General features: G+C 41.5%; 1 protein-coding gene across 1 annotated transcript in view; it reads left to right on the top strand.

The window, feature by feature from the left end:
• Positions 1-27695, top strand: part of CDK6 (cyclin dependent kinase 6) — a 173244-nt gene that overhangs the window by 36536 nt on the left and 109013 nt on the right. Inside the window, exon 3 of the mRNA XM_073582010.1 lies at positions 13627-13762. Within this exon, the coding sequence (XP_073438111.1) occupies positions 13627-13762 (136 nt within the window). The remainder of the gene's footprint in view (positions 1-13626; positions 13763-27695) is intronic.

The raw sequence follows: 27695 nt of genomic DNA, 5'->3' as shown, positions 1-27695 counted from the left end.
GGGCCCCATCTTTGCTCAGTCTATCTTTCTGTCTGTGTTTTGTTCTTTCTTCTTGCTTCACCGTCATTATATGTGGGGGGGCTGCCTTTTACTTTGGGGTCTGCTCTGGGGCAGTTTAGATTTCCCTTTCTGTCTTTAGGCTATGTAGTCCTCCGGCTGTGATCGAGGGGCCTAGGGCATCGTAGGAGCCCCCCACGGCTACTGCTAGTTGTGTTGATAGGTTCAGGGGTCTGCAATCCGATAGCTGCCAACTTCTCTGGTTTTCTGTACTTAGCTAGCATTTCTATTTTTGTCTCCTACGGTGACTCAATCATAACAGGTAGGCCAGAAAGTGAATTCACACCAGGCCACTATACCATGCATTGAGCTGCATACATCCAGCCAGATGATCAGGGTGGTAGCCGGGTGTCGGACCCTCACCAATCCTTTATTGATAAGGATAGGTCATCAGTATCTAAGTAGTGCACAACCCCTTTAAATAAGAATTTCCTTTTCCGAATATTTTCATAAACCTTATTATTGTTATTTGATTCTCCAGACAAACTCTAATTCCACGATCCCTCATAAATTTTCCTTCCGCCATCCATAAAACTCCCCTTTCTCTTCCCGTATTTATTTATATGGGATTTAATGTCTTTACTTATCTGCTGAAACTATTAATACCCCATATGTAAAAATAATATCGGGCGTCTGATTCCCAGCGAAGAGGATGACTCTGATTCAAGACTTGTTTAATGAATCGTCCATGAAGCCCTCGAGTCAGAATATGAGACTCGGTCCACCCGGATATGGAGAAAGTTATGTCCTAAAACTATTAATCATGTCAGACGGACGTAGCCCCCTCGGTGGCTAAAAGGGGGCTACATCTTCATGAATGGATATTGTTGGATCGCACTCTTGCAATATACCTCTTTATTAAAATTTTTAGCCCTTCTTGAAATATTCACACTTTCTTTTCTTTTGTATACAGCCCGTTGCATTTGTGACTGACCACCACTGCTGACTAACAGCGGTGGTCGGACATGCACATTACTTACAAGCTTTTCTATAGAGCTTTTGAAATGGTCTGGGATCGCTGGAGGGCTCTGTTGTCCCCTAATCCATGCCAGCCGCATCGCTGTATTTAACAAGTTAGACAGGCAGTGGCCTGTTTATGGTGAAATTATCTTTGTTCATCTTCTGGTTTATGGCCCCAACAGTGCTCACTGGAACCGTCAGTAGTTTAGAAATCCTTGTGTAACCAATGCCAGCGGCATGTTTTTGCAACAATAAGGTTGCGAAAGTCTTGAGACAGCTCACTGGTTTTGCCCATCATTAGATGTTTCATGTGAGCCACCTTGGTAATGAGACACCTTTTTTCTTGGCCATCAGTTGAACCAGCTGATATAATTACTGATAGATTTCAGTTGGCGTCAAGACTTTCCATGGCTTTTTGCATTTCTCTTATTTCTTGTGTTCATTATTTGTATCCCTGTATCATTTCTCATTATTACACATAGATAATTAAGTTATGATCTGATTAATTTGCGTGTGTGGATTGGATGGGTTGTGACAGACATCTGGTGAGAATTTCATGTCAATATCACTTTTAGAAATATATTTAGTTAGAAAATTGGTGACGAGTTCAGATCTCGGTTATTATAGTTTTGGCCAAGTGGTGGTGTTGGTTAATGGGCCAATAGCAGACTGGTTTTGGTATCCAATAGGGGCGCATGGTTCTCTATATAAATATCCCTGTGCTCGGGGCTCGGTGTTTTGGCCGCAGCGGCGACGTCAACTTTCAAGTAACTTTTTTCCAACAACTAAAACTTTTACCACCATCTTTCTGCAATTTTGGGTTGCCGATTAGATCTAGGCAGAGTCCCACTCGAATAAAAAAATTGCAGAATGTCCATTAATTGAAACTTTCCTGAGCTTTCCAGCACTTGGAGAGTTAAGTGCGCCTCCTCGGTTCCCCCAAGAATGTAATTATTAGCTGTAAAGCGTCTTTTGTCTCTGTAGAGCGGTGGAAGGGACCGACGTCTATCGTTATATTTTTTTTTTCTTTGCTTTTTTTTGATGTGGTCGTTTGCATACAGCTGCCGAGTAGACAGTTACCTTTGAAAAGAACATTTGGCTGCTTTAATTTGATTAGGGAAAACCACCTCAATCATTTGTAGACGAGAAGCGTTCTCATTTTCACTTGGCAGAAGGAGTTGGGAATGTACTGTTTGCCGTGACATTACGCGGGGGAGCACTAAGGGGGACACGGCGAAGCGCTTAAAGGCACAGTTCCTCTTTCATTAAAAATGATGCAAATCAACGATTATGTGGACGATGCTGTCAAGTTAGAAGATGTGAAGTCGTAGACCTCGATGATGTGATGGACTTCATTTCAGCTGGAGAGTCGTAGGTGGCAGCCCATCAGGCCGGGTTCACATATACACTATATGGCCAAAATGATGTGCCCCCTCCACATTGCACCTACAGGAGCTTTTCTGAGCTCCCATTCTTCATCCGTGGACATTAATATGGAGTCGGCCCCTCTGTAGGTATAACAGACTCCCACACTCCTGGGAAGGATTTCTACAAGATTTTGGAGGTGTCGGTGGAAAGTTTTGCACCTTTATCCAGGAGAGCATTTGTGAGGTTCAATGATGTTGGAGTGAGCCCAGGCTCATAATCTCCATTATAGGTGTTGGATGGGGCTGAGGTCCGGGCTCTGTGCGGCCACTTATGTTCTTACACCAAACTCCCCCAACTATGTCTATATGGAGCTTGTGCACTACGCACAGTCATGGGAAACAGAGTCTTCTCCAAACTGTTCCCACAATGCTGAAGATACAATTGTCCACAATGTCTTGTGCTGAAGCTTAAGATTTCCCATCACTGGAGCTGAGGGTCCGAGGCCGCCCCTTGATAACAGCCCATATCATTATCCCCCTCCATCATCTGTACAGTGGCACAATGCAGTCAGGGGGTAACATTCTCCTGGAATCACCAAACCCAGACTCCTCCATCAGACGCAGATAGAGAAGTGCGATCCGTCACTGCACAGAACACGCTTCCTCCAGAATGCAGTAGTGGCGGCTTTACACCACTCCATCCGGTGCTCGGCATTGTGCTTGGTGATGTACGACTGCATGCAGCTGCTTCGCCATGAAGCTCCTGGCGGGGCGCAGTGTTTTTGCTGATGGTAATACCAGAGGAGGTCTGGACTCTGCAGTTATCAGGTCAGCAGAGTGGTGGTGACTGACTGTTCTGCTCCTCAGCACTCGACCCCCCGCTCTGTAACATTGCAGGGTCTCCACTTCATGGCTGAATTGCGGCGACTCCTTCCAGTTCTTAATAATATCACTCACAGGTGATGCAGGAAGATTTAGGAGGAAGAAATGTCAAGAACGGACTTATTCTCCCAGTGGCTCCTATTACGGGACCGCGCTGGGATCAGTGAGCTCTGCTCCACCGGCAGCTCTGTCATATGGTAGTAGAAGCTGGTGGCATGTGGGGGGGCGGATGTTGTACACCGAGAGACGAGGGGCTGGATGTTATACACTGGGGACAATGAGGATGGTTGGTATACCCCGGGTGGACAAGGAGCCGCATGTTATACACTGGGGGGACGAGGAGCCGGATATTACACCGGGGTGACATGAGACCTGAATGAATAGTGTAAGAATTGTTTTTTCCATTCATGCCTCATAGATATTGCAATTAGAAATGGAGGGCTCTTTCCATCGCGCTGTTCTCTTCTTTGTACCTTCATTTTCTACACTGCAGTTCTCAAAGGGTATCTAAACTTTTTAAATACGTTTTGATTTGTTGTAGCCACAGTTTTGTTTTGCTCCGTGGTGGTCTTGATCCAGAGACCCCCACCAATTTCTCAGTCCTTAAAGCGTGAGCAGAGCGGTGTTTGGAGCCACCGACTTTCTATGGCGGCAACATTTTGTTCTTCTACTTCCTTGAAGCGTTCAGTTGGGCTCTCAGTACATAAACCCCAACAATCAAAACTACTAAACAGTGGCTATAGTATATTAAAGCTTTTTAAACTTTTAGCCGCCCTTTAACACTCTCGACCTTTTCAGTTTTACAATAACAGAGTGAGATTGAACCTGAAGCTGCATCCCCCTCCTCTACTCTCTTCTCTCCTTTCCTTCCGTCTTCTATTGTCTGGATTTGTACAAAGTGAATTTTTGGGAAGACTAATGACTAAAGTGATTATGCCACAAATATGTTTTTCTAGTGTAAAGGTGAGCTTATGTGTCTTGTAGTAACCCGCAGTCCCTCACTAGATGAGCGGTCAGTTGCAGGATTTTTATTAGGAAAACTGCAGCTCTAGTTGCTTGCTCTTTTACCCATTTATCAATTCTCGGAAAATCCCTTTAAGGTTAATACATACTTCGCAAACTTCAAACAGACACTACTATGTTCCAGGATATGCTAAATAGTAGACAGTTGCCAATAAAACAGGTAAAGCTGAAAAAAAGAGTTTACAAATCACTGGGTCAAAATTAGCAAACAAACTCCTGGTGACTGGGGCCACGCTGACACCAACTCCGAGCAAACAAGGAGGTGGCTGCAAAATTCTATGAAACAAACACAGAGAGAAATCTGTCATGGAAACACATGTACAGATGGGTACTACCAAAAAGTGAGAAGGTACAGAATATTCACCCTTGAAGGCATATTTCAGGATAAACAAAGAAAGTCTCAAGGTGCCCACAAAAGCCACCTGTCCTCCTTACTTTACTTTTGTCATTTGTGTCCAAAGCCCATGGTCCTATCGGTTTCTTCCAGTGTTCCTGGTGATGGCCCTTCTTTGCCTCTACTTCTGTATATACCCTTATTCACCCTTCCCTGCTGCCTTGTCACTTTTCTTCCATTTGGCAATCATTATGTAGCATGAGTTAAGTGTCTGTTATAGGTCCTTCAGGTCCTGTTTCCTGCCATGACTTAACGAAGCTTCAAAAAGCCTAAATGGGTAAATAAATGCTGTAATTTGTGCATTATTCGTAATGACATACCCATATGGTGGAACTTTTGACAAGTACGTGTCAGAAGATAGCAGTTTATGGCAACTTCTGTGACAGCCTTACGTAGAGTTGAGCGAATATGTTCGGAATCGGTCGCAGAGTTTGACATTGCCTTATTCGTGCAATATTGGTACCTTAATCGTGCTCAATTTATGTTCGACAATCGATTCCGAACATCTTCTTTCATTTCTACTCCAATTGACTCCAATGACATTTGGCTGTGTGCAAAAACAATATTCGCTGCCGATCGCAATCGTAACCTAATTTTGAAAAATGTGCTCAACTCTAGTCTTAAGGTCACTTGTGAAAAATGAGGATGAATGAACTCATGGAGATCAACATCCAACACTGCGGAGACACCATCACATGTTTCTCAACGCAGTCCTTCATGGGAGACTGCCCTTCCCGTGGTTGTTCCCTCCCGGGGAAAGACCTGGCTAGTCAATGCTTGCGTTGAGAAACATGTGATGTGTCTCCGCGGCTTGTGTTTTGCATATATTAAGGTCACTTGTGTCATGAACTTGACTTCCTTGAATCTAGGGGTGATCATCTTTGTCAGGATACATCGGTTTGCTCCTGGTTTGACTTACTCTTCTGTGAGCCAATCAAAGGGTCTGGCAGACTGGCCAAGCACTGGAGCCAGGCAGCCATCCTACAAGGTGGGTCCAACAAGTAGAGGTCCTTAGTTTCTTATTTTAAGAGGTTTTCTGGTCCTTAGAAGCTAGCAGTGAAAAGAGATGCTTGCAAAAGAAATTTACAAAGCATACTTACCCCAGGAATTTGCCTTCACTAACTTGGAACAGATGACCTACCGACCACTAGTTACCTCACTCTACAGCCAATTGGAGGCTTCATTGTTTAGATGATTGGTGGTCATGACGCCATCTCCTTCAGCCAGAGCTGGAGTGACGTAGCAGAGGACAGAATCCAGAGGTAAGTATGCCTTCGTTTTTTTTATCTTTCATAAGTATATCTTCCAACTGTTAACTTTGAAGTAAGACTGAAAAATCCTGTAAATCTTTATACCTTTTTGCCTATTACTTTCTGTTGTACCTTGACCCAGATTCTGATTGCTGATTTTGAACTACTATTTTTTTTGCGTCCTGGTCTCTTTGGTACTAAGATAGCTTGTTTAATTTGACCCCAGGTTGACAGCAACTCCACAGTCTCAACACAGGAGTCCTTGAGTTAGGGCTCACCAGGTGAGGCGAGTCCTTTAAGCCTTAGGTCTGGGTGGGAACATGGCCCCTGGGCGTAGATGCAGGAAGGCTTGTGAGCAGCAATTACTGTAAAGTCACACCAGGAATCTCAGGATAAGATCAGTAGGATGGATGAAGTGGAAACCAGCAGGCATGGAAGCAAGTAAAGCAGAGTATACACAGAAGGTGGCGCACACTAAACATAGCAGTCTAGATCCTCAATCTCAAGACATGAGTGTGTGTGTCATTGGGCCTCAAATAGGTCTATGGAGATGTTGTCATTGATTTATCCTGGGCAACCTACAAAACCTGACATGGAGCACAACACAGGGCGGTGCTAGGAGAAGGGAACAGAGCCTGGGATACCTGGGACAAGTGTGTAAAACCTTGCAGAGAAGGTCATCTTTAGTCTTCAAGGATCACCAGAAGATCATGTTTTCAGGATTTCCATAGTATTGCAGAGGTGATAGTTTCATCATATGTGCAATAATAAGGAAATCTTGAAAACATGATTTGATGGCAGGCCTTGAAGACTAGAAATGGGAAATACTGGGTATGAAGGTAAATGCCTGGGAACTCCAGGGTCCTGGTAATCGGAGTGTCCAGCGCCAAGTTTGATCTTGGAAGTCCAGTTTAACTTTTCTGGATTTTTTGGGGACATTTTTGGAATTTTTCCATGACAGCTTATTACAATGGCTCCTCGTCTCACCCTATGCTCATTAGCATCAATAGAATACAGGCCAATTAAAGACCGACATCATTCGCAATTTCCTTGCCACAGTGACCACAAGGGTCATATATCTGCCCAGTTGTCTGTAATATTTCTTCCGTCATGGGCTTCATAATTGCCATTGTCCTAATTAATTTCAGATGGAATTCAATGGAAAATGCCGTATAACACCTCTCAATTCACTGCTTTAGTTAGTTTTCCACGATGGACGCGGATAATCCCTGGAACAGAAACGGTCTGGTTTATCTGTTTACTTGTGGTACTGAGGCTTAGCGCTGGTTACATGCATCCTCACATTTGTAAACCTCCTTTGATGTCGCAGTGTGACTGACGTAGGAAGCAATGACTGATGAAATTATTGGTGTGATTCACTTTAGTGTGCCTTTCCACATTAGCAATCTGTGTGGTTCAGATACTTTTTCTTTTCCAAAACCTAATGATGCTCTGCTAGCTCCAGACTTATGTAGCAGCATTCATTCTGTACGAGCGGTGCTCTACGGGTTATGTACCCATAGTAATGTTTGGGTCAAGTTGTAAAACTAAATAGACCCTGATGGATTTGGAACTTGAAGAACCAAGTTTACGAAGAATTTTCCAAATTCAACAAATTTTATGTTGCGTCTCAGGACCCATGAAAGATGCCAAACAGAGAAGACCCCTCAAAGAAGCCTTAAATATTCCCTGTTCTTTTAGACAACTCAGTTGTGTTTGGTAGATAATGTAGTAAATAGAGGATCGGCACATCACTTTATTTAGAAATGTTATTGTTTTATTCTCACTCCGAAGTGCCGACCATTGGGTGTCTTCCTTCTATTGCTGTCAAATGTAATCCGTCTCTAGATGCAAAGACCTTGAGATGGATTACAGGATGTAGGGATGGCTGTCTCTCTACAGGAAGTGGGGGCGTGTCCATCTTGCTACAGGAAGTGGGGGCGTGTCTTAGTATATTTACAGGAAGTGGGGGCGTGTCTTTGTCTCTCTACAGGAAGTGAGGATGTGTGTTTATCTGTACAGGAAGTGGGTGCATGTCTTTGTCTCTACAGGAAGATGGGACAGGTCTGTCTCAGCAAGAAGTAAAGCTAGTTTTTATATTCTATATAGTTTTTATATTTTTTTCTATATAGGAAGTCAGTTTGGGTCTTTTTCTCTACAGGAAGTGGGATTGGCTCTGTCCTACAAAAAAAAGAGGCTGGTCATTTTTTTCCACAGGAAATGGGGGTGATTCTGCCTGTGTACAGGAAGTGTGGACGGGCCTTTGTCTCTTTACCAGAAGTAGGGGGTGGGATGGGTCTTTGTCTCTTTTACAGGAAGTGAGAAGTGAGTATTTGTTGCTCTACAGGCAGTGGAGGCCGGTCTTTTTCTCTCTACAGGAAGCTGAGGCAGGTCTCTATACAGGAAGTGGGGACGTGTTTTTGTCTCTCTACAGGAAGTGAGGGCGTGTCTTTGTCAGCAGGAAGTGAAAGCAGATTTTATATAGTTTTTATATTTCTTAATATATAGGACGAGGAGGTGTTTTTTCTCCACAGGAAATAAGGGTGGTTTTGTCTCTGTGCAGGAAGTGTGGACAGGCCTTTGGCCCTTTACTAGAAGTAGGGGGTGGGGTGGGTCTTTGTCTCTTTACACAAAGTAGAAAGCAACTATTTGTTGCACAACAGGCAGTGGTAGACTGTCATTTACTCTCTACAGGAAGCCAAGGCAGGTTTCTCTACAGGAAGTGGGGGCGTGTCTTCATCTGTCTACAGGAAGTGGGGGCGTGTCGTCATCTGTTTACAGGAAGTGGGGGTGGGTCTTTTTAAATCTCTACAGGAAGAAGGGGCAGGTCTTTAATTTTCTACAGGAAGTGAAGGCGAGTCTTTTTCTTTGTAGAGGAAGTAAGGATTGTCTTTATCTGCAGAAAGTAGAGGTGGGTCTTTGTCTCTCTACAGGAAGTGGGGTGGGTCTTCTCTGCTTCCGCTTTGTTGACTGCCAGATTGTATACCGGCATAACAGAAAGGTAGGCTTTCAGTACAGGACAGGCAAACCATTAGACTATGGCAAGGAGCAATGGATCCTGGGAGTTGAGAAAGGAGGTTCCTGCACCTATAGTGCTGGCAGAATGTTTAAGAAGAACTAAAAATAGTACCGGTATATGGCAAGTTACAGAACATGAGTAACAAAACAATTCCTGGACATATTAGACTGATATGAGTACCAAGAGTGGTCTCAAATTTATGTCTGGAGTTGAGGGAAGCAATGACAGCTACAAAACTCCTATCACTTAAGTTAAGTATCTGAGTGATAACCATTATTTTTGTCTTCAGAGTGGTTTAAGGATCATTCTATTTTCTGTAAAAATAAGTGTATAGTGTTGGTTGCGGAGTCAAGACCTCTTGTGCTTCCAAATGCAATATTAGGCGCTATCCATCACTGTGTAAACTTATGTTGCCCTCGGAAAAACGAAAAAAGAGACTATGATTTATGTATTCCGCTCTATAACTGGGGAGTTTTATCTTTTTTTTTAGTTTTGCCAGTGCACTAAATACCTGGCAGGAAAGGTGTTTTCCAAAATTTTAAAGTAAATGTAGGTCAACACAAAGGAATCATACAGCGGGGAATATTTTCCAGTGTTTATACTGCGCTGTTGAAACCTGCCTGCTCCTCAGTATTTGCATGTGTTGGGTTATAGGCAGTTCTCCTGCATTCCATGTGTCCATGATATAAATGTTTAACACAGGTTACTAAAGGACAGATGGATCCCCGTAAGTGGGGGAACAAGATCTACATAGTCCGCTTACTGACCAGGGGGTGCCTCAGGTTTTGTAGTTAGAAGTGATGTCACTGTGAGTCGTTCTTGTGACTTTTTGGATTGTCTTGACCAGTTTGGAGTATACCACATGGTTAAAAAAGCACTCCAGCTAATATTTTCTTTTTCCATGTACAGTGTATCCTAGCATATTATTTAAGAATAATATAGAGGTTTTGGAGTATGTACAGTGTATAATTGTTTACTTGATGTGACTTCTGGCCTGTCTGCCACCTTAGTTCCTTCATTCCCCTTTGATATAAAGTAGTTCATCTGTTGCAGACTACATGTCCCTTGTTGCTGGAGTCTCATATTTCCCTTACTCCTTTCTAATGTAAACCAGTGATAGATCAATAATACAGAACTGCTGTCCAATCATATATATAGCAGAGTCTCCATGTTTCTTATGTGATGTATACTCAGCAGTCTGTGTATCCTATGTGATGCAGTCTCGGTGTCTCCTGTGTAATAAATTCAGCAATCTCAGAGTATCCTATGTGATGTACAGTATATATATCAGTCTATCCTGAGTGATGTATATACCAATCTCAGTGCCTCCTATGTCATGTATGCATCAGTCTCAGTGTATCCTATATGATGTAAGCAGCAGATTCTCATTGTATGCTATGGTAAGTATACAGCAGTCTCAATGTAACCTATATGATGTATACAGCATACTCCAAGTTTCTCCTATGTGATGTAACAGCAGTCTCAGTGTAACAATGTGACTTGTATATTCAGCAGTCTCAGTGTATCCTATGTGATGTGTGTAGCAGTTTTTGCTTCCCCTTCTATATGATATACAGTTGTGTGAAAAAGAGTTTGTCCCCTTCCTGATTTCCTATTCTTTTTCGTGTTTGTCACACTTGCATGTTTCAGGTCATCAAACAAATTTAAATATTAGACAAAGATAACACAAGTAAACACAAAATGCAGTTTATAAATGAAGGTCTTTATTACTAATGGAAAAAGAAATCCAAACCTACAGGGCCCTGTGTGAAAACGTGATTAACCCCTGAGGCTAAGTGCACACGTACCGGAACTCTCGCGGAAATTACCGCGAGAATTCCGGAATTCCAGTCCGCGGGAAAATCGCATTTTAAATTCCCGCGATTTTCCCGCGGAAAAACTAGCATTTTGCAAGCGTATTTAGCTTGCAAAATGCTAGCGTTCTCCAAGCGATCTGTAGCATCGCTTGGAGAACTGATTGACAGGTTGGTCACACTCGTCAAACAGTGTTTGACAAGTGTGACCAACTTTTTTACTACTGAGGCCGCCTATGCAGCATCAGTAGTAAAAGATAGAATGTAAAAAAAAAAATAAAAAATGGTGTTATTCTTACCTTCCGACGTCCCGCGCAGCCATTCCCAGTAATCCTTTGCGAAAATGCCCGCGATGACGTCAGTTCTCGCGGGATCGCACGCCATCGCGGGCATTTTCGCAAAGGACTACTGGGAACGGGAGCGTGAAGAGAAGCTGGAAGGCTGCGCGGGACGTCGGAGGGTGAGAATAACAATATTTTTTATTTTATAATTCTATTTTTTACAGGGATATGGTACCCAAAGCCCGGAGGACAGTCTCCTCTCCTCCGGACCGTGGGTACCATCCGCAATTGTTCTGCTTACTTTTCGCATGGTGTGCACAGCCACATGCGGGAAGGAAGCGGAACAATGCATTCCTATGGGTGCGGGATCGCCGCGATTCCGCAAAATAATGAGCATGCTGCGTTTTTTACCGCGAAGCGATTCCGCCGCGGTAAAAACCGCAGCATTAGCACAGCATTGCGGAATCCCATAGGAATGCATGGGATGCTTATTTTTCGCGTTTTCGCTGCAAAATCGCGCGGTTAAAACTGCCGCGGAAACGCGAAAAAAACGCCACGTGTGAACTCAGCCTGAACCTAATAACTGGTTGGGCCGCCCTTAGCAGCAACAACTGCAATCAAGCGTTTGCGACAACTTGCAATGAGTCTTTTACAATGCTCTGGAGAAATATGGCCCACTCATCTTTACAAAATCATTGTAATTAAGCCACATTGAAGGGTTTCCAAGCATGAACCACCTTTTTTCAGGTTATGCCAAAACATATCAATTGGATTAAGGTCAGGACTTTGACTAGGTCACTCTAAAGTCTTAATTTTATTTTTATTAAGCTATTCATAGCTGGTGTGTTTTAGATCAATGTCCTGCTGCATAACTAAAGTGCGCTTCAACTTAAGGTCACGAACAGCTGGCGAGACATTCTACATCAGGATTTTATGGTAGACAGCAGAATCCATGATTCCATGTACCACAGCAAGTCTTCCAGTTCCTGAAACAGCAAAACTGCCCAAGACCATCAGACTACCACCACCATATTTTTCTGTTGGTATGATGTTCCTTTTCTGAAATGCTGTGTTACTTCTACGAAAGATTTAATGGGACATATACCTGTCTGGTCAGTCCACAGAGTATTCTCCCAAAAGACTTGGGGATCATCAAGATGTTTTCTGGCAAAACCAAGATGAGCCTTTATCTTCTTATTGCTCAGCAGTGGTTTTTGTCTTGATACTCTGCCATGTAGGTCATTTTTGCCCAGTCTCTCGTGATGAAGTCTTGACTACTGACCTTAACTGAGGCAAGTGAGGCCTGCAGTTCTTTGGAAGTTGTAGTGGGGTCTTTTGCAACCTCTTGGATAAGTTGTTGCTAAGCTCTTGGGGCAATTTGGTTGGCCGGCCACTCCTGGGAAGATTCACCATTGTTCCATTGTTTTTGCCATTTGGACATAATGGCTCTCACTGTGGTTTGCTGGAGTCCCAAAACATTAGAAATGGCTTTATAATCTTTTCCAGACTGCTAGATCTGAATTACTTTGTTTCTCTTTTGTTCCAGAATTTCTTTGGATTGCAGCATGATGTCTAGCTTTTGAGGATTTATTTGGTCTACTTCACTTTGTCAGGCACTTCCTATTTAAGTGATTTCTTGATTGAGAACAGGTGTGGCAGTAATCAGGCCTCGATGTGGCTAGGGAATTTGTACTCTGCTTCCCAAAGATGTGATAAACCACAGTTAATTTATATTTTAAGGAGGGTGGGCAATCACTTTTTCACATAGGGCACTGCAGTTTTGGATTTCTTTTTCCCTTAATAATAAAGACATTCATTTAGAAAGTGCATTTTGTGTTTACTTGTGTTATCTTTGTATAATATTTACATGTGTTTGGTGATCTGAAACAACATTTATGTGTGACAGACATGCAAAAGAATAGGAAATCAGGAAGGGGGCAAACACTTTTTCACACAACTGTATATGTTATGCGCAATCGCATACACCAGCAAGACTGACACCAAAGCAGCAAAAGGGCAGCCATGGACTCACTTGGCGCAAGCTGCCCCAGCTACATGAACAGTAAAGGCCTGGGAATACTCTTCAGTGAGCTCCAACTACATAGAGTGACTTTAGCAGTAGCAGACCCTGTTCTCAGGCCCACTGCTGCCGGGCAGCTGGCGTAGGTTGACACGGCCAGAGCATAGTCAGAAAAAATAAAGCAATCAATACTGCTAGCTCCTCTCATTGCACATTGGAACTGCAATAAATATAAGACAGTCTCGGTGTATCCTGTGTGATGTACACAGCAGTCTCGGTGTATCCTGTGTGATGTATACAGCAGTCTCGGTGTCTCCTGTGTGATGTAGACAGCAGTCTTGGTGTATCCTGTGTGATGTAGACAGCAGTCTCGGTGTCTCCTGTGTGATGTAGACAGCAGTCTCGGTGTCTCCTGTGTGATGTATACAGCAGTCTCGGTGTCTCCTGTGTGATGTATACAGCAGTCTCGGTGTATCCTGTGTGATGTATACAGCAGTCTCAGTGTATCTCATGTTCAAATAAAATACTTTCCTGAACATTTTTGTTCTTTCTCCCCCAGGTTATTTGATGTTTGTACTGTTTCACGGACAGACAGGGAGACGAAGCTTACACTGGTATTTGAACATGTTGACCAAGATTTGACAACTTATTTGGATAAAGTGCCGGAGCCTGGAGTTCCCAACGAAACAATAAAGGTATTAATGGCTTATGAAAGTCAGTATTGCACATCCCCTCATAGAAATAGGTAAGGCCCCTTGGGAAATGATCAGGACCCTAATATCATTAATTGACGCAATAAAAATGTCAGGTCTTTGTTGCCTCCACCTGTAGCTGGGCTTCATAGGAGATTAATAATTTTACTATACAGTATACTACATTACTTTAATATTGCATATATTGAACAAGTGATCAAACCATTGCAGTTTCAAGTCCACTAAGAGGATGAAAAAAGTAAAAAAGTAAAAAAAAACACCCTCTCCCCTTTTCACAATTCAAAAATAAAGAAATGTAAAAAATAAACATATTTTGTATGAAACCATAAAAATTGATCGTCATAAAAAAAACCCCCAGAATGGTTGGAATTGGTGTTTTCTGGTTTCGGCACTTTCCCTCAAAAAATGTATTGAAAAGCGGTCAAAACGTTATGTGTACCTTAAGATGGTATCAATCTGTCAAAACTACAGAGTGCAAAAAAACCCAGACCCTCACACAGATCCATAGATGGAAAATAAGTGATTAGGAATCTCAGAAAATGGCGACATAAGCTAAACGTTTTTTCTTACAAAGTGCAGACTTTTTCTTAACTCTAAAATATAATTAAAAAACTCTGTAAGCTGGGTATCGCCGTCATCATATGGACTTGGGGAATCATATTTCCAGGTTATTTTTCCTGAACAATAAATGCCGTTAAAATGAATGTCCAAAAATGTCAGAATTTAGTCAGGTGTCATGTGCCTTTAACAGTAGCAGGTGGATCGGCGCTCCAGCTGTGGCTGTTAACCAGTTATAGCCCGCTGTGAATCACTGACAGCGGGATTTAACACGGACCAGCAGGAAGCGCGTCACAAATCCTACCAATTGGCGCCCGTGTCACGTGGTCGGGTGGTGCTGATGGGTTGTCATGACAACCGGGGGGGGGGGGGTCTGCAGAAGACCCCCGTGCCTGTCATTGTAATACACCTGTGAACGCCGACTTGTGGCCGGCGTTCATAAGGTTATCATCATTTCTGCTATATATAGCAGTGCTGAAGCCCTGCTCTGTGTAGCACAGGAGATCGGAAGATCGTAACTTCAAGTCTCTTAAGGGGAGTATTGAATAAAGTAAAATAAAAAAGTCTTAAAAAATGTGGAAAAAAAACCCTAAGTTCAAATGCCCCCCCCCCACGTTTTGCCTCACTGCAAACAAAACAATTAAAAAATACACATTTTTGTTATCACTGCGTTCAGAAAAGCCCCAACCTATCAAAATATAAAGCACATTAATCCAATCAGTAAATGGCGTAACAAGAAAAAACAAAAAATCAGAATTCCAGAAATAAGTGGTGATCAAAACATTGTATTTACCCCAAAATGGTATCAATAAAAACATCAGCTCAGGGCGCAAAAAATAATCCTTCGCCCAGCCCCAGATCATGAAGACTGAGAATGTTACTGGTTTCGGCAAAATGGCGAAAAACGCAAAAAAGCTTTTTTTCCATACAAACTTCAAATTTTTTTTTCCAACACTTAAATAAAAAATAAACTACACATGTTTGGTATCTGCGTACTCGCACTGACATGGGGAATCATATTGCTAAGTCAGTTTTACCATATAATGAACATGTTAAATAAAAAGTCCAAAAAACAATTTAGATTTTTTTTTTTGCAATTTCACTGCACTTGTAATTTTTTTTTCCAGGGGGGGTAAAACCAATGGTGCCATTCAAAAGTACAACTTGTCCCGCAAAACGGAAAATGGCTCAGGCGTGAAGGGGTTAAGAATTTTCTTTTTTTCTGTAAGGAGTCGCGTCTTCCAGAGCAATGCATACTAATAGAAATGTAATGTGACTTGACAGCATTCACCCACACAGTGTTCAAGACGCTTTGTATCTCAGTAATGGGGATCGCTCGCTAAAATGGACAGAAAATACACTTTTCTTTGCCAGGAAAAACATTCGTTGTCTTAAATAAATCATTTTTCCTACCGGAAACTAAATATCTTCCACATCAAGAAAAGTCCCGCCGGCATGAAGTGGCCGCTTATTGTACTTTCCTGTTTTATATATAGTCGGTGATTATTTTATTTTGTATTTTTCTTGTGTCAGGCGAATATAAAGTCACAGTAACACTATACAATTAGGCACTGTTCACATTGCACTTTGCTGCCTGTTCAGCTTTTCCTCCTGAATAGCTGAAAAAAGCTAATCAGATGTTCCCCTGATTGAGCCATTGATCTCAATGAGACAAAACAAGTCCAAACTATGAAACCTTGGATTCCATTCCATCTTTTCTTCTGGCAGCAGCAAAATATCTTGAGTCCTACAGTATACAGTCTTATAGGGCCACTATAAATTCACACTCCACCGCGAGGCAAGTACGGTATTTTTTTATGTAACTTCATACATTACGATGGACTGGAGGCAATACACCGTCGCTGAGCCATATACATTATATGTATTAACACACAGACCAGACATGCTACCGCTGTCATACAGTATAGTCACTATACCGCCATATACTTATACTGTACACTACTGTATACCAATCCCACTCTAGCCTTTCTATATTTCTACACATCCACTATACTGCTGAACACTTCAAGTAGTATAACAACTAGATTCACTGTACTAATGCTACAGAGCCACTATACGGCCATATACATATACACTACTAAAGACCAGTCCCACTATAGACTTTGTATGGTACCACAGAGCCACTATATCGCCATATACATGTACACTACTAAAGGCCAATCCCACTATAGACTGTATATTACCACAGATCCACTATATCGCCATATACATGTACACTACTAAAGGCCAATCCCACTATAGACTTGGTATAATACCACAGAGCCACTATATCGCCATATACATATACACTACTACAGGCCAATCCCACTATAGACTTGGTATAATACCACAGAGCCACTATATCGCCATATACATATACACTACTAAAGGCCAATCCCACTATAGACTGTATATTACCACAGATCCACTATATCGCCATATACATGTACACTACTAAAGGCCAATCCCACTATAGACTTGGTATAATACCACAGATCCACTATATTGCCATATACATATACACTACTAAAGGCCAATCCCACTATAGACTTGGTATAATACCACAGAGCCACTATACCGCCATATACATATACACTACTAAAGGCCAATCCCACTATAGACTTGGTATAATACCACAGAGCCACTATATCGCCATATACATATAGACTACTAAAGGCCAATCCCACTATAGACTTTGTATAATACCAAAGAGCCACTATATTGCCATATACATATACACTACTAAAGGCCAATCCCACTGTAGACTTGGTATAATACCACAGATCCACTATATCGCCATATACATGTACACTACTAAAGGCCAATCCCACTATAGACTTGGTATAATACCACAGATCCACTATATCGCCATATACATGTACACTACTAAAGGCCAATCCCACTATAGACTTTGTGTATTATCACAGAGCCACTATACCGCCATATACATATAAACTACTAAAGGCCAATCCCACTATAGACTTGGTATAATACCACAGAGCCACTATACCGCCATATACATATAAACTACTAAAGGCCAATCCCACTATAGACTTGGTATAATACCACAGATCCACTATATCGCCATATACATGTACACTACTAAAGGCCAATCCCACTATAGACTTTGTGTATTATCACAGAGCCACTATACCGCCATATACATATACACTACTAAAGGCCAATCCCACTATAGACTTGGTATAATACCACAGAGCCACTATACCGCCATATACATATAAACTACTAAAGGCCAATCCCACTATAGACTTGGTATAATACCACAGATCCACTATATTGCCATATACATGTACACTACTAAAGGCCAATCCCACTATAGACTTGGTATAATACCACAGAGCCACTATACCGCCATATACATATAAACTACTAAAGGCCAATCCCACTATAGACTTGGTATAATACCACAGATCCACTATATCGCCATATACATGTACACTACTAAAGGCCAATCCCACTATAGACTTGGTATAATACCACAGATCCACTATATCGCCATATACATGTACACTACTAAAGGCCAATCCCACTATAGACTTTGTGTATTATCACAGAGCCACTATACCGCCATATACATATAAACTACTAAAGGCCAATCCCACTATAGACTTGGTATAATACCACAGAGCCACTATACCGCCATATAGATGTACACTACTAAAGGCCAATCCCACTATAGACTTGGTATAATACCACAGAGCCACTATATCGCCATATACATGTACACTACTAAAGGCCAATCCCACTATAGACTTGGTATAATACCACAGATCCACTATATCGCCATATACATGTACACTACTAAAGGCCAATCCCACTATAGACTTGGTATAATACCACAGATCCACTATATTGCCATATACATATACACTACTAAAGGCCAATCCCACTATAGACTTGGTATAATACCACAGAGCCACTATACTGCCATATACATATAGATTACTAAAGGCCAATCCCACTATAGACTTTGTATAATACCAAAGAGCCACTATACTGCCATATACATATACACTACTAAAGGCCAATCCCACTATAGACTTTGTATAATACCAAAGAGCCACTATACTGCCATATACATGTACACTACTAAAGGCCAATCCCACTATAGACTTGGTATAATACCACAGATCCACTATATCGCCATATACATGTACACTACTAAAGGCCAATCCCACTATAGACTTGGTATAATACCACAGATCCACTATACTGCCATATACATATAGATTACTAAAGGCCAATCCCACTATAGACTTTGTATAATACCAAAGAGCCACTATACTGCCATATACATATAAACTACTAAAGGCCAATCCCACTATAGACTTTGTATAATACCAAAGAGCCACTATACTGCCATATACATGTACACTACTAAAGGCCAATCCCACTATAGACTTGGTATAATACCACAGATCCACTATATCGCCATATACATGTACACTACTAAAGGCCAATCCCACTATAGACTTGGTATAATACCACAGATCCACTATATTGCCATATACATATACACTACTAAAGGCCAATCCCACTATAGACTTGGTATAATACCACAGATCCACTATACCGCCATATACATATACACTACTAAAGGCCAATCCCACTATAGACTTGGTATAATACCACAGAGCCACTATACCGCCATATACATATACACTACTAAAGGCCAATCCCACTATAGACTTGGTATAATACCACAGAGCCACTATACTGCCATATACATATAGACTACTAAAGGCCAATCCCACTATAGACTTTGTATAATACCAAAGAGCCACTATACTGCCATATACATGTACACTACTAAAGGCCAATCCCACTATAGACTTGGTATAATACCACAGAGCCACTATACCGCCATATACATATACACTACTAAAGGCCAATCCCACTATAGACTTGGTATAATACCACAGAGCCACTATACTGCCATATACATATAGACTACTAAAGGCCAATCCCACTATAGACTTTGTATAATACCAAAGAGCCACTATACTGCCATATACATGTACACTACTAAAGGCCAATCCCACTATAGACTTGGTATAATACCACAGAGTCACTATACCGCCATATACATGTACACTACTAAAGGCCAATCCCACTATAGACTTGGTATAATACCACAGAGCCACTATACCGCCATATACATGTACACTACTAAAGGCCAATCCCACTATAGACTTGGTATAATACCACAGAGTCACTATACCGCCATATACATGTACACTACTAAAGGCCAATCCCACTATAGACTTGGTATAATACCACAGAGTCACTATACCGCCATATACATATACACTACTAAAGGCCAATCCCACTATAGACTTGGTATAATACCACAGAGTCACTATACCGCCATATACATGTACACTACTAAAGGCCAATCCCACTATAGACTTGGTATAATACCACAGAGTCACTATACCGCCATATACATGTACACTACTAAAGGCCAATCCCACTATAGACTTGGTATATTACCACAGAGCCATTATACCGCCATATACTTATACACTACTCGATACGCTCATTAGAAAATCTTAATGACTGTTCCTGGTGGTAAGGATCATGTGGTCCGTGTGATTGTGCTGGCTATGTGGTGTGTGACTGCTGTGCATTTTACCACTTCCCAAGGTCCAGTTACATGTAGTCATATGATATCCTTCAGGAATCATGCCGACACCATTAGAATGGGAAAAGTCTGTTCACGGTCTTATTTTTTTTTTCTCCACCCTAAGTCATAGTCTCAATAGTCTACATCTCTCATTACAGTTACGGTATCTATAAAAGGCTGGGAAGTTTATGTAGTGTGTGTGTGAAATAAAATGTTGGTTCAGTTTTGATGTGTTTTGTTGATGTTTTAGACTTGTTTTAAAGGGAATCTGTCAGCAGGTGTTTGCTATGTAATCTGAGAGCAGCATAATGCAGAGCAATAGAGACTGTATTGAAGTCAGTGATAAGTGATACATCCTTGAAATCAATCAGTATTTTATTAGCAGGAAATTATCACTAGAGGACTATGTCTCATGTGCAGGCTAGTCAGACTAATCTGTGTAACCCCGCCCACACTACTGCTTGCCGACAATGCACAGTGTACACCAATCAGGAGCGTGGGCGGGGTTATTCACAGCTCAACATTCTATCATAACTGCACAAAGCTTCTCAGCAAGTGACACATTTTTGGAATCAGGGTCTCTGCCTCTATCATATTGCTCTCAGATTTCATAGAAAAAACTTGCTGATAGATTCCCATCATTAAGGGTTTTTCTTATTTCTGAAAAGTTCTATCCCCATGTGCAGTGTGATGTAAAAATAAACACAACATTTTGCTCTATACACCCTTCAAGGGTCCAGCGCTGAGTCTTACGGCAATGTCCAGGTCTTTGTTTGTTTACAGTGGTGACCTCGCATCGACAGCGCTGCAGCTAATCACTGGGTTAGATGACTTGTAACTTCTACATGGGCAGATCCGATGAGCTCGGTGTTGTCGCTGCAGACAATAATTGACATTAGGAAACTCAGCATTGAATCTGGGGAGGGTGAGAAAAGCACAGTTTTTTCTGAGTGATAACCGTTTTGCAAAACCCATTCAAAGAATTCCCAACACCCTCTTCACTTCGGGTTCAGGTGTATGGAGTGGCCTTAGGAGCTGGGGCTCGGCTTCATAAGAGAACGTCAATTATAAACTGTAATCCTGTAGCGTTGACGTGGAACAAAGGACCAGAGATTTAAGTCCCCTTTGAAGAGTGAAAAAGGGAAAAGTGCACAAAAAATATTTTTAAATATATAAAAAATATATTAAAAAATATAAACATACAGTTAGCTCCAGAATATTTGGACAGTGACAAAAGTTTTGGCATTTTAGCTGTTTACCAAAACATATTCAAGATACTGTTTTATAATCAACATGGTCTTAAAATGCCGAGACTCAGATTTAATTTGAGGGCATTCACGTCCTAATTGGAATAAGGTTTTAGGAATTACAGCTCTTCAATATGTAGCTGCTTCTCTTTAAAGGGATCAAAATCATTTATCTCAAAAGCACATTAATGGGCTGCATGGGCTATTCCCTTGTTAATACATCTTCAGTTAAGCAGGTAAAAGGTTTGGCGTTAATTCCAGGTGCGGCATTTGCATTTGGAAGCTGTTGCTGTGAACCCACAACATGCTTTCAAAGGAGCTCTCAGTGGAAGAGAAACAGACCATCATTAGGCTGGAAAAAAAATAAGAAGAAATCCATCAGAGAGAGCAGAAATTTTAGGAGTGGCCAAATCAACATTTTGTTACTTTCTGCAAAAAAAAGCACACTAGTGAGCTTGGGAACACAAAACGGCCTGGATGTCTACAGAAGATAACCATGATGGATGGTCGTAGAATAATTTCGTTGGTGAAGAAAAACCCTTCACAACATCCACCCAAGTGAAGAACACTCTCCAAGAAGTCGGTGTCCCAGTATGTAAGTCTACCATAAAGTGAAGACTTCATGAGAGCAAATGCAGAGGCTCTACCACAAGGTGCAAACAATTAATCAGCCTCAAAAATAGGCCAGATTAGATTTTGCAAAAAAAATATCTAAAGAAGCTACCCAGTTCTGGAAAAGCAAAACTAAGATCAACCTGTACCAGAATGATGGGAAAGTATGGAGAAAGCATGGGATGGCTCATGATCCAACGCACAGCATACCCTCTGTAAAACAAGGTGGAGGCAGTGTGATGGGAGCAGCGCGATGGCGAGGGCACAAGTAGCTTCCAATGGCACCCGGTCATTCATGTTTATTTATGATGTGACTGAAGACAGAAGCAGCCGGATGAATTCTGAAATGTCGAGACATGAACAAATCTCAACCCCATTGAGCAGTATTTCACTTAAAAACTTAAGCCAGAAAGACCCACAAACAAGCAACAACTGACGTCAGCAACACTAAAGGCCGGAATAGCCTCGCAAAGGAGGAAACCCAGCAATTGGTGACGTCCTTGGCCTCCAGACTTCAGGCGTTCATTGCCTGCAAAAGAAAAATGGTTGCAATTCCTAAACGTTTCACAGGATATTTTTGTGCAACCCCTTTAATTAAACCTAAAAGTCTCCACTTCAGTTGCATCTCAGTTGTTTCATATTAAATAAAAAATAGTGGCCTGCAGAGCTAAAATCAAAATTTTCTGGACCTAGCTGTATGTGATATTGATACATCCATAAAAGTCTGATATATCAAAGTATAATAATATTTAACCCATAATGTAAACATAAAAAAAAGTAATATGCCAGAACTGGAGTTTAGTCTCTCTGCCCCAAAAATACCTTAAAAAGCAATCAAAACATCATATTTCCCCTTAATAGGTTCCCATAAAACAATCTCGTAACACAAAAGTGAAACGAGCTACATCTATGGAAAAATATAAAAAATGGGTCTTGGAAAATAGTAAAAAAAAAAAAAGACCTAATTTTTTTTTCTCACAGACTTCTGATTTTTAGTTTTTTTCCACCACTAAAATAAAAAACTAAAAGTTTGATATCCACTAGAGAGATCATGTCGTCAGCTACAGCTACAACTCATCCTGCAAAATAAAAAATATAAAAGCTATAGCTCTTGAAGAAGGGGGGGGGAGCAATTATTTTCTTTATTTTCTTTATTATTAATTCATTCTTTATATACCATATATCTTTTTATTTTTTATTTCTCAATCCATATTTAATATTGATTATTTTTCATGTATTTTTATTATTTGCATGTTTCATCTTTTATTCTTCATTTTCCATATTTTTATTTTATATACGGTATATATATATATTTGATATATCTTCTCTCTCTCTTTATATATATACCGTATGTGTTTTCATATTTTTTTTACAGATTGTATATAAATACATATTCCAAAATGGATATATACACCGTAAATACATTCTTATCGCATACCACTTTTGTGTAAATTTTTCTATTCTTGCACTATTGTACGTTGCTCTCTCTTTATTTTCTCACATTTATGTCTTTTTATTTATTCATTCTCTTCACCACTGTATTCGGCCATTCATACCCATGCTTCCAGAAGGTGGAACGCATTTCCACCTTCTATTCCACACTAGAACACATTCTTTACCCACGGGTTGTTATGTCGTCTTCCAGAACTCTCGCGCATGCACATTTTCCCGGCGCTGCGCACACGTTTTGGCGTTTACCGAATCATTTGGAAGTGCACTTACTATATATACCAGGCCTTACTGACACATGACCGACCATCCCTGACGAAGCTACATCTGGTAGCGACACGCCTTGGGTTAATGGGGTTGTCCGGTCACTGTGCACGGTGGGGATTCACCGGTTTCAGACCCGGGACCAGAAGGTATGTATGAGTTATACATAGTCCCGGCCAGTGGACGCGGCCTCACTCCATACACTTGTATAGAGCCGTGGCCACGCCTTGACCAGTGAGGTGTATGGGGGCTTGTCCGGCCATATACTTGTATGGAGCGAGGTCGCCCTCACTGGCCGGGGGTATGTATAAGGCTGAGTTCACACTTGCGTTCGGGTGCTCTGCGTAGGGCTGTGTACTTCTTCCCTTCAGATCCGCATAGATGCGCATGCGTCCTGCGTACCTATCTTTAACATTGGGTACGCAGGGACGTGCGTTGTATGCGGATGCGTTCGCGTGCGGTGTTTTGACGTGCCCGCCGACCGCACGGGAACGCAACATGTTTTGTATTCCGTATTCCCTTTAGACACATCGAGAATTTCTCCTGCATCTATGTGACAAACATTATCTGTATACCTGATTGTCGGGGTATTTATTTGTACATGGATATTGCATACATATATCAGTATATTTGCATGTTATTCTTTTTGGACTATTTTATGTCTTTTTCCTGCCTGCTGTCCTTTGGTTATTTGCTTCTGATTGTTTTTTATTTTGATCAGCTCTTATGTTTTCAATAAAGCCATTTTTTATCGTCCTTCATGCGAGGGTATGCACCGCTAGTCTCTACTTATCATATATTTTTTTGTGGTACCCACTACGTCTATATTCCTGGAAGAACAAACAAAAGCGCAAAAAAAACAAAAATTGACCGTGAAGTAGTTCAGTTATGTAGAACTCTGTGATTTTACCATAGATCCTGGGTTAGGGTACAGTTCACACATCTGTACTTAGGAAATAACTGTGGGGCCCATCGAGGCCGTCCCACTAATGGCTCTCATTCTTTTGGTTACTGTTCTTATCAGCTGCCCGGTTCGGTCATGTTTCCTGATAGCCGCGATCGCCTCTATTACAAGTTTTTAATGTCAGATTTCCGGATTTGGGATGGCAGCCAATTCTGTTCATTGAAGTATCGCTCGCTGCCCTCAGACTACCCCAGTAAACAATGTTTGGCATTGTATGGAGAGGGTGAAGATTTCATTACAACTCCATGAAAGACGATGTAGGTGTAGATTCAAGGGCAGCGTACGATTTTTCTATATGTTCATCGGGGTCAGGGCACAGCCGAGGACCTGGAGGGTACGGCGTATAAATATACAGATGCCCAGTGTGTGCAATTAAAGGTCTAAGCTGTCTGCTTTCTGTGGGTACGGACTCCTGTTGTTAGATATATTTGACTTATATGCTAATACTAGAAACAAATCCAGTTGCATTATATTGCCTGGGAGAGCGACACCACGTGGTGGGTCTCCCTCTAAGAAAGCTACACCAACTCCAAAAGTCATGGCAACACGAGAGAAAGAAGGAGTACTAGGTGAAAATGATGTAAAAAAGTAATCAATTTTATTCAAGGTAGAAAATACATCTAAAAAGACATAGCAACAACAAAGTGACCATAGTGCACCAAGGAATGTACAGGCAAAGGCAGGGACAACCCCCCTGACAACCCATCCCCATTTAGTATAAGCAGCCCAAGTCAAGTGACCCATAGTAATAAAGCATACTGACAGTGTAGTGAAAAATCAGCCTCTCTCAAGGGGAAAGCGGCATTTGTGCCAGCGAAACGCGCGTCGGGGGCGGATGTCTGGCCCTGGGATCCCCCTCTGGTACCTTCACCACCCCAGTAAGCCCGGCTATAAGCACTTCTGGCTGATTTTTCACTACACTGTCAGTATGCTTTATTACTATGGGTCACTTGGGTTGTCAGGGGGGTTGTCCCTGCCTTTGCCTGTACGTTCCTTGGAACACTATGGTCACTTTGTTGTTACTATGTCTTTTTAGATACATGTATTTTCTGCCTTGAATAAAATTGATTACTTTTTTACATCATTTTCACCTAGTACTCCTTCTTTCTCTGGTGTTTATATGCTAATACTGTAGCACAATAACAAGCATTAGGCTCGACCACTGTGGAGTGGGTTCACTTACTTAAGAGCCAAGAATGAACACCAATCGAGGATATAGGAAGCCGTGTTGTAATCATAAAGGAGGGGTTCATATGATCAATTTTTGCTTGTTTACTAATGTTCATGTGTTCTAATCATAAAGGAGGGCTTCATTTGAGCAGTTGTTGCTCGTTTACTAATGTCTACGTGTTGTAATCATCAGGAGTGGTTGGTAGGATAAGTCGTCGCTCTACTCCTAATGTCTACATGTAGTAATCATTGAGATGGGTTCATATGATCAAACATCGCTCGTTTCATAATGTCTACATGTAGAAATCATCAGGAAGGGGCTCATATGATCGATAGTCGCTTGTTTACCAATGTCTATTTGTAATCTTTAGGAGGGGTTCATTTGATCAAGCAACGCTTGATTACTTATGTCTACATGTTGTAATCATCAGGAGGAATTCTTATGATCAATCGTTACGCTTTTACCACTGTCCACATGTTGCAGTTTTTAGGAAGGGTTCATATGACCAGTCGTCGCTCGATTACGAATGTCTACATGTTTTAATGATAAGGAGGGGTTCATATTATTGATCATGGCTCATTTACTAATGTCTACTTGTAATCTTCCGGAGAGGTTTATATGATCAATCGTCATTCGTTTACTAATGTCTACGTGTTAATATGATTTATCATTGCTCGTTTACAATTGTCACTTGTTGAAATCATCAGGAGGGGTTCATACGATCAGCCGTAGCATAAAAGATGTGATCAGCCAATAACAATAATAATCTTTATTTATATAGCGCCAACATATTCCGCAGCGCTTTACAGTTTAACAGTTTCAAACACAACAGTCAAAAGTAACAACGTTGACAATAATACAATGATTAAAGCAAAATAAAACAACCCTGTCTTTTGAGGGAGCACCTAAAACTGTGCAAGTTGTGGCTGGCCCTACTTTTTTGGGGTAGAGCATTCCAGAGGATTGGCGCAACGCGGGAGAAGTCTTGGAGTCGGAAGGTACGGATACGTAAGTACAGTGGGAGCAAAGAAATGAGTGAACCATAATCGCCCCATGTAATAGCTCCTTAATTCTACAGCAGTAATTTCTATTAACATACAAAGCGACGTGTTACGACCCATAGATAAATCTGCACAGCACAATGTGCCATAACTCCCAGCTAGTATAAACTACAGAGGCCAGTAGTCCTAGGAATCTTTCCCATTTCCTAGGAATGCTTGTGTCCTTTTTACATAAGCTCCTAATCACCCGATGAACAAGCAAAACACTTGTTCGTCGGGTGAAATAATTTTTTTAATCATCACTCGGCAGCACATCGTCCTGTGTAAGACTTCATTTACAGTGGCAGTTAGAAGACTGCTGACCGGTTACATAGAAGCAAAATGGCGTTCATTTACTAATCTGTTTAGACAGGTCAACTGTACTTACCATGCACACAGAACTATCGGTAATACAATCGTTCGGTGCACATGCATCATACGATATGATTGTTCTCGGCAGCATGTCACCTATTTACACAGGGCAATATTCTGTCAAATGATGATTTTTTTAAGCAGGTTTTAGTAGCGTTTGACCTGATGAAAGAGCGTTTTGCTCATTTTGTCTCTGGCAGCCTATTTAGACAAACTGATAATCGGGAAATGCACCTTAAGCAGGAAATGTGCTGCCGAGAACAGTGATCTTCTATGCACAGAGCGATCGGTAATATAATTATTCTGTGTACATGGAAGTGATGGTCTCAGTCATTTAGTAGCCCAAGTAGCTTTAATGGCCGTGGGTCATCTGCCGTAAATTCACCTTTTACTCTGATGACAAATGGGTCCAGCCTCCACGAATCAAAGATTGATGGCCGGAAATGCTGGAAAGCCTCTTTAAGGCTCTACTTAGGAGAAGCTGCCTGAGATGACGCGCAGACATATTGTTTATGGCCTGGTGTCTATCGAGTAGGTTTGGATGAGATTCGAGAGGGAAGGCTGGGGGGTCTGCAAAAAATACACGAGGGT

The sequence above is a fragment of the Dendrobates tinctorius genome, unplaced genomic scaffold (genome assembly GCF_039654945.1).
Source record: "Dendrobates tinctorius isolate UK_male_01 unplaced genomic scaffold, ASM3965494v1 ptg000070l, whole genome shotgun sequence".
NCBI lineage: Eukaryota > Metazoa > Chordata > Amphibia > Anura > Dendrobatidae > Dendrobates > Dendrobates tinctorius.
This window is presented reverse-complemented; position numbering and strand designations above follow the sequence as displayed.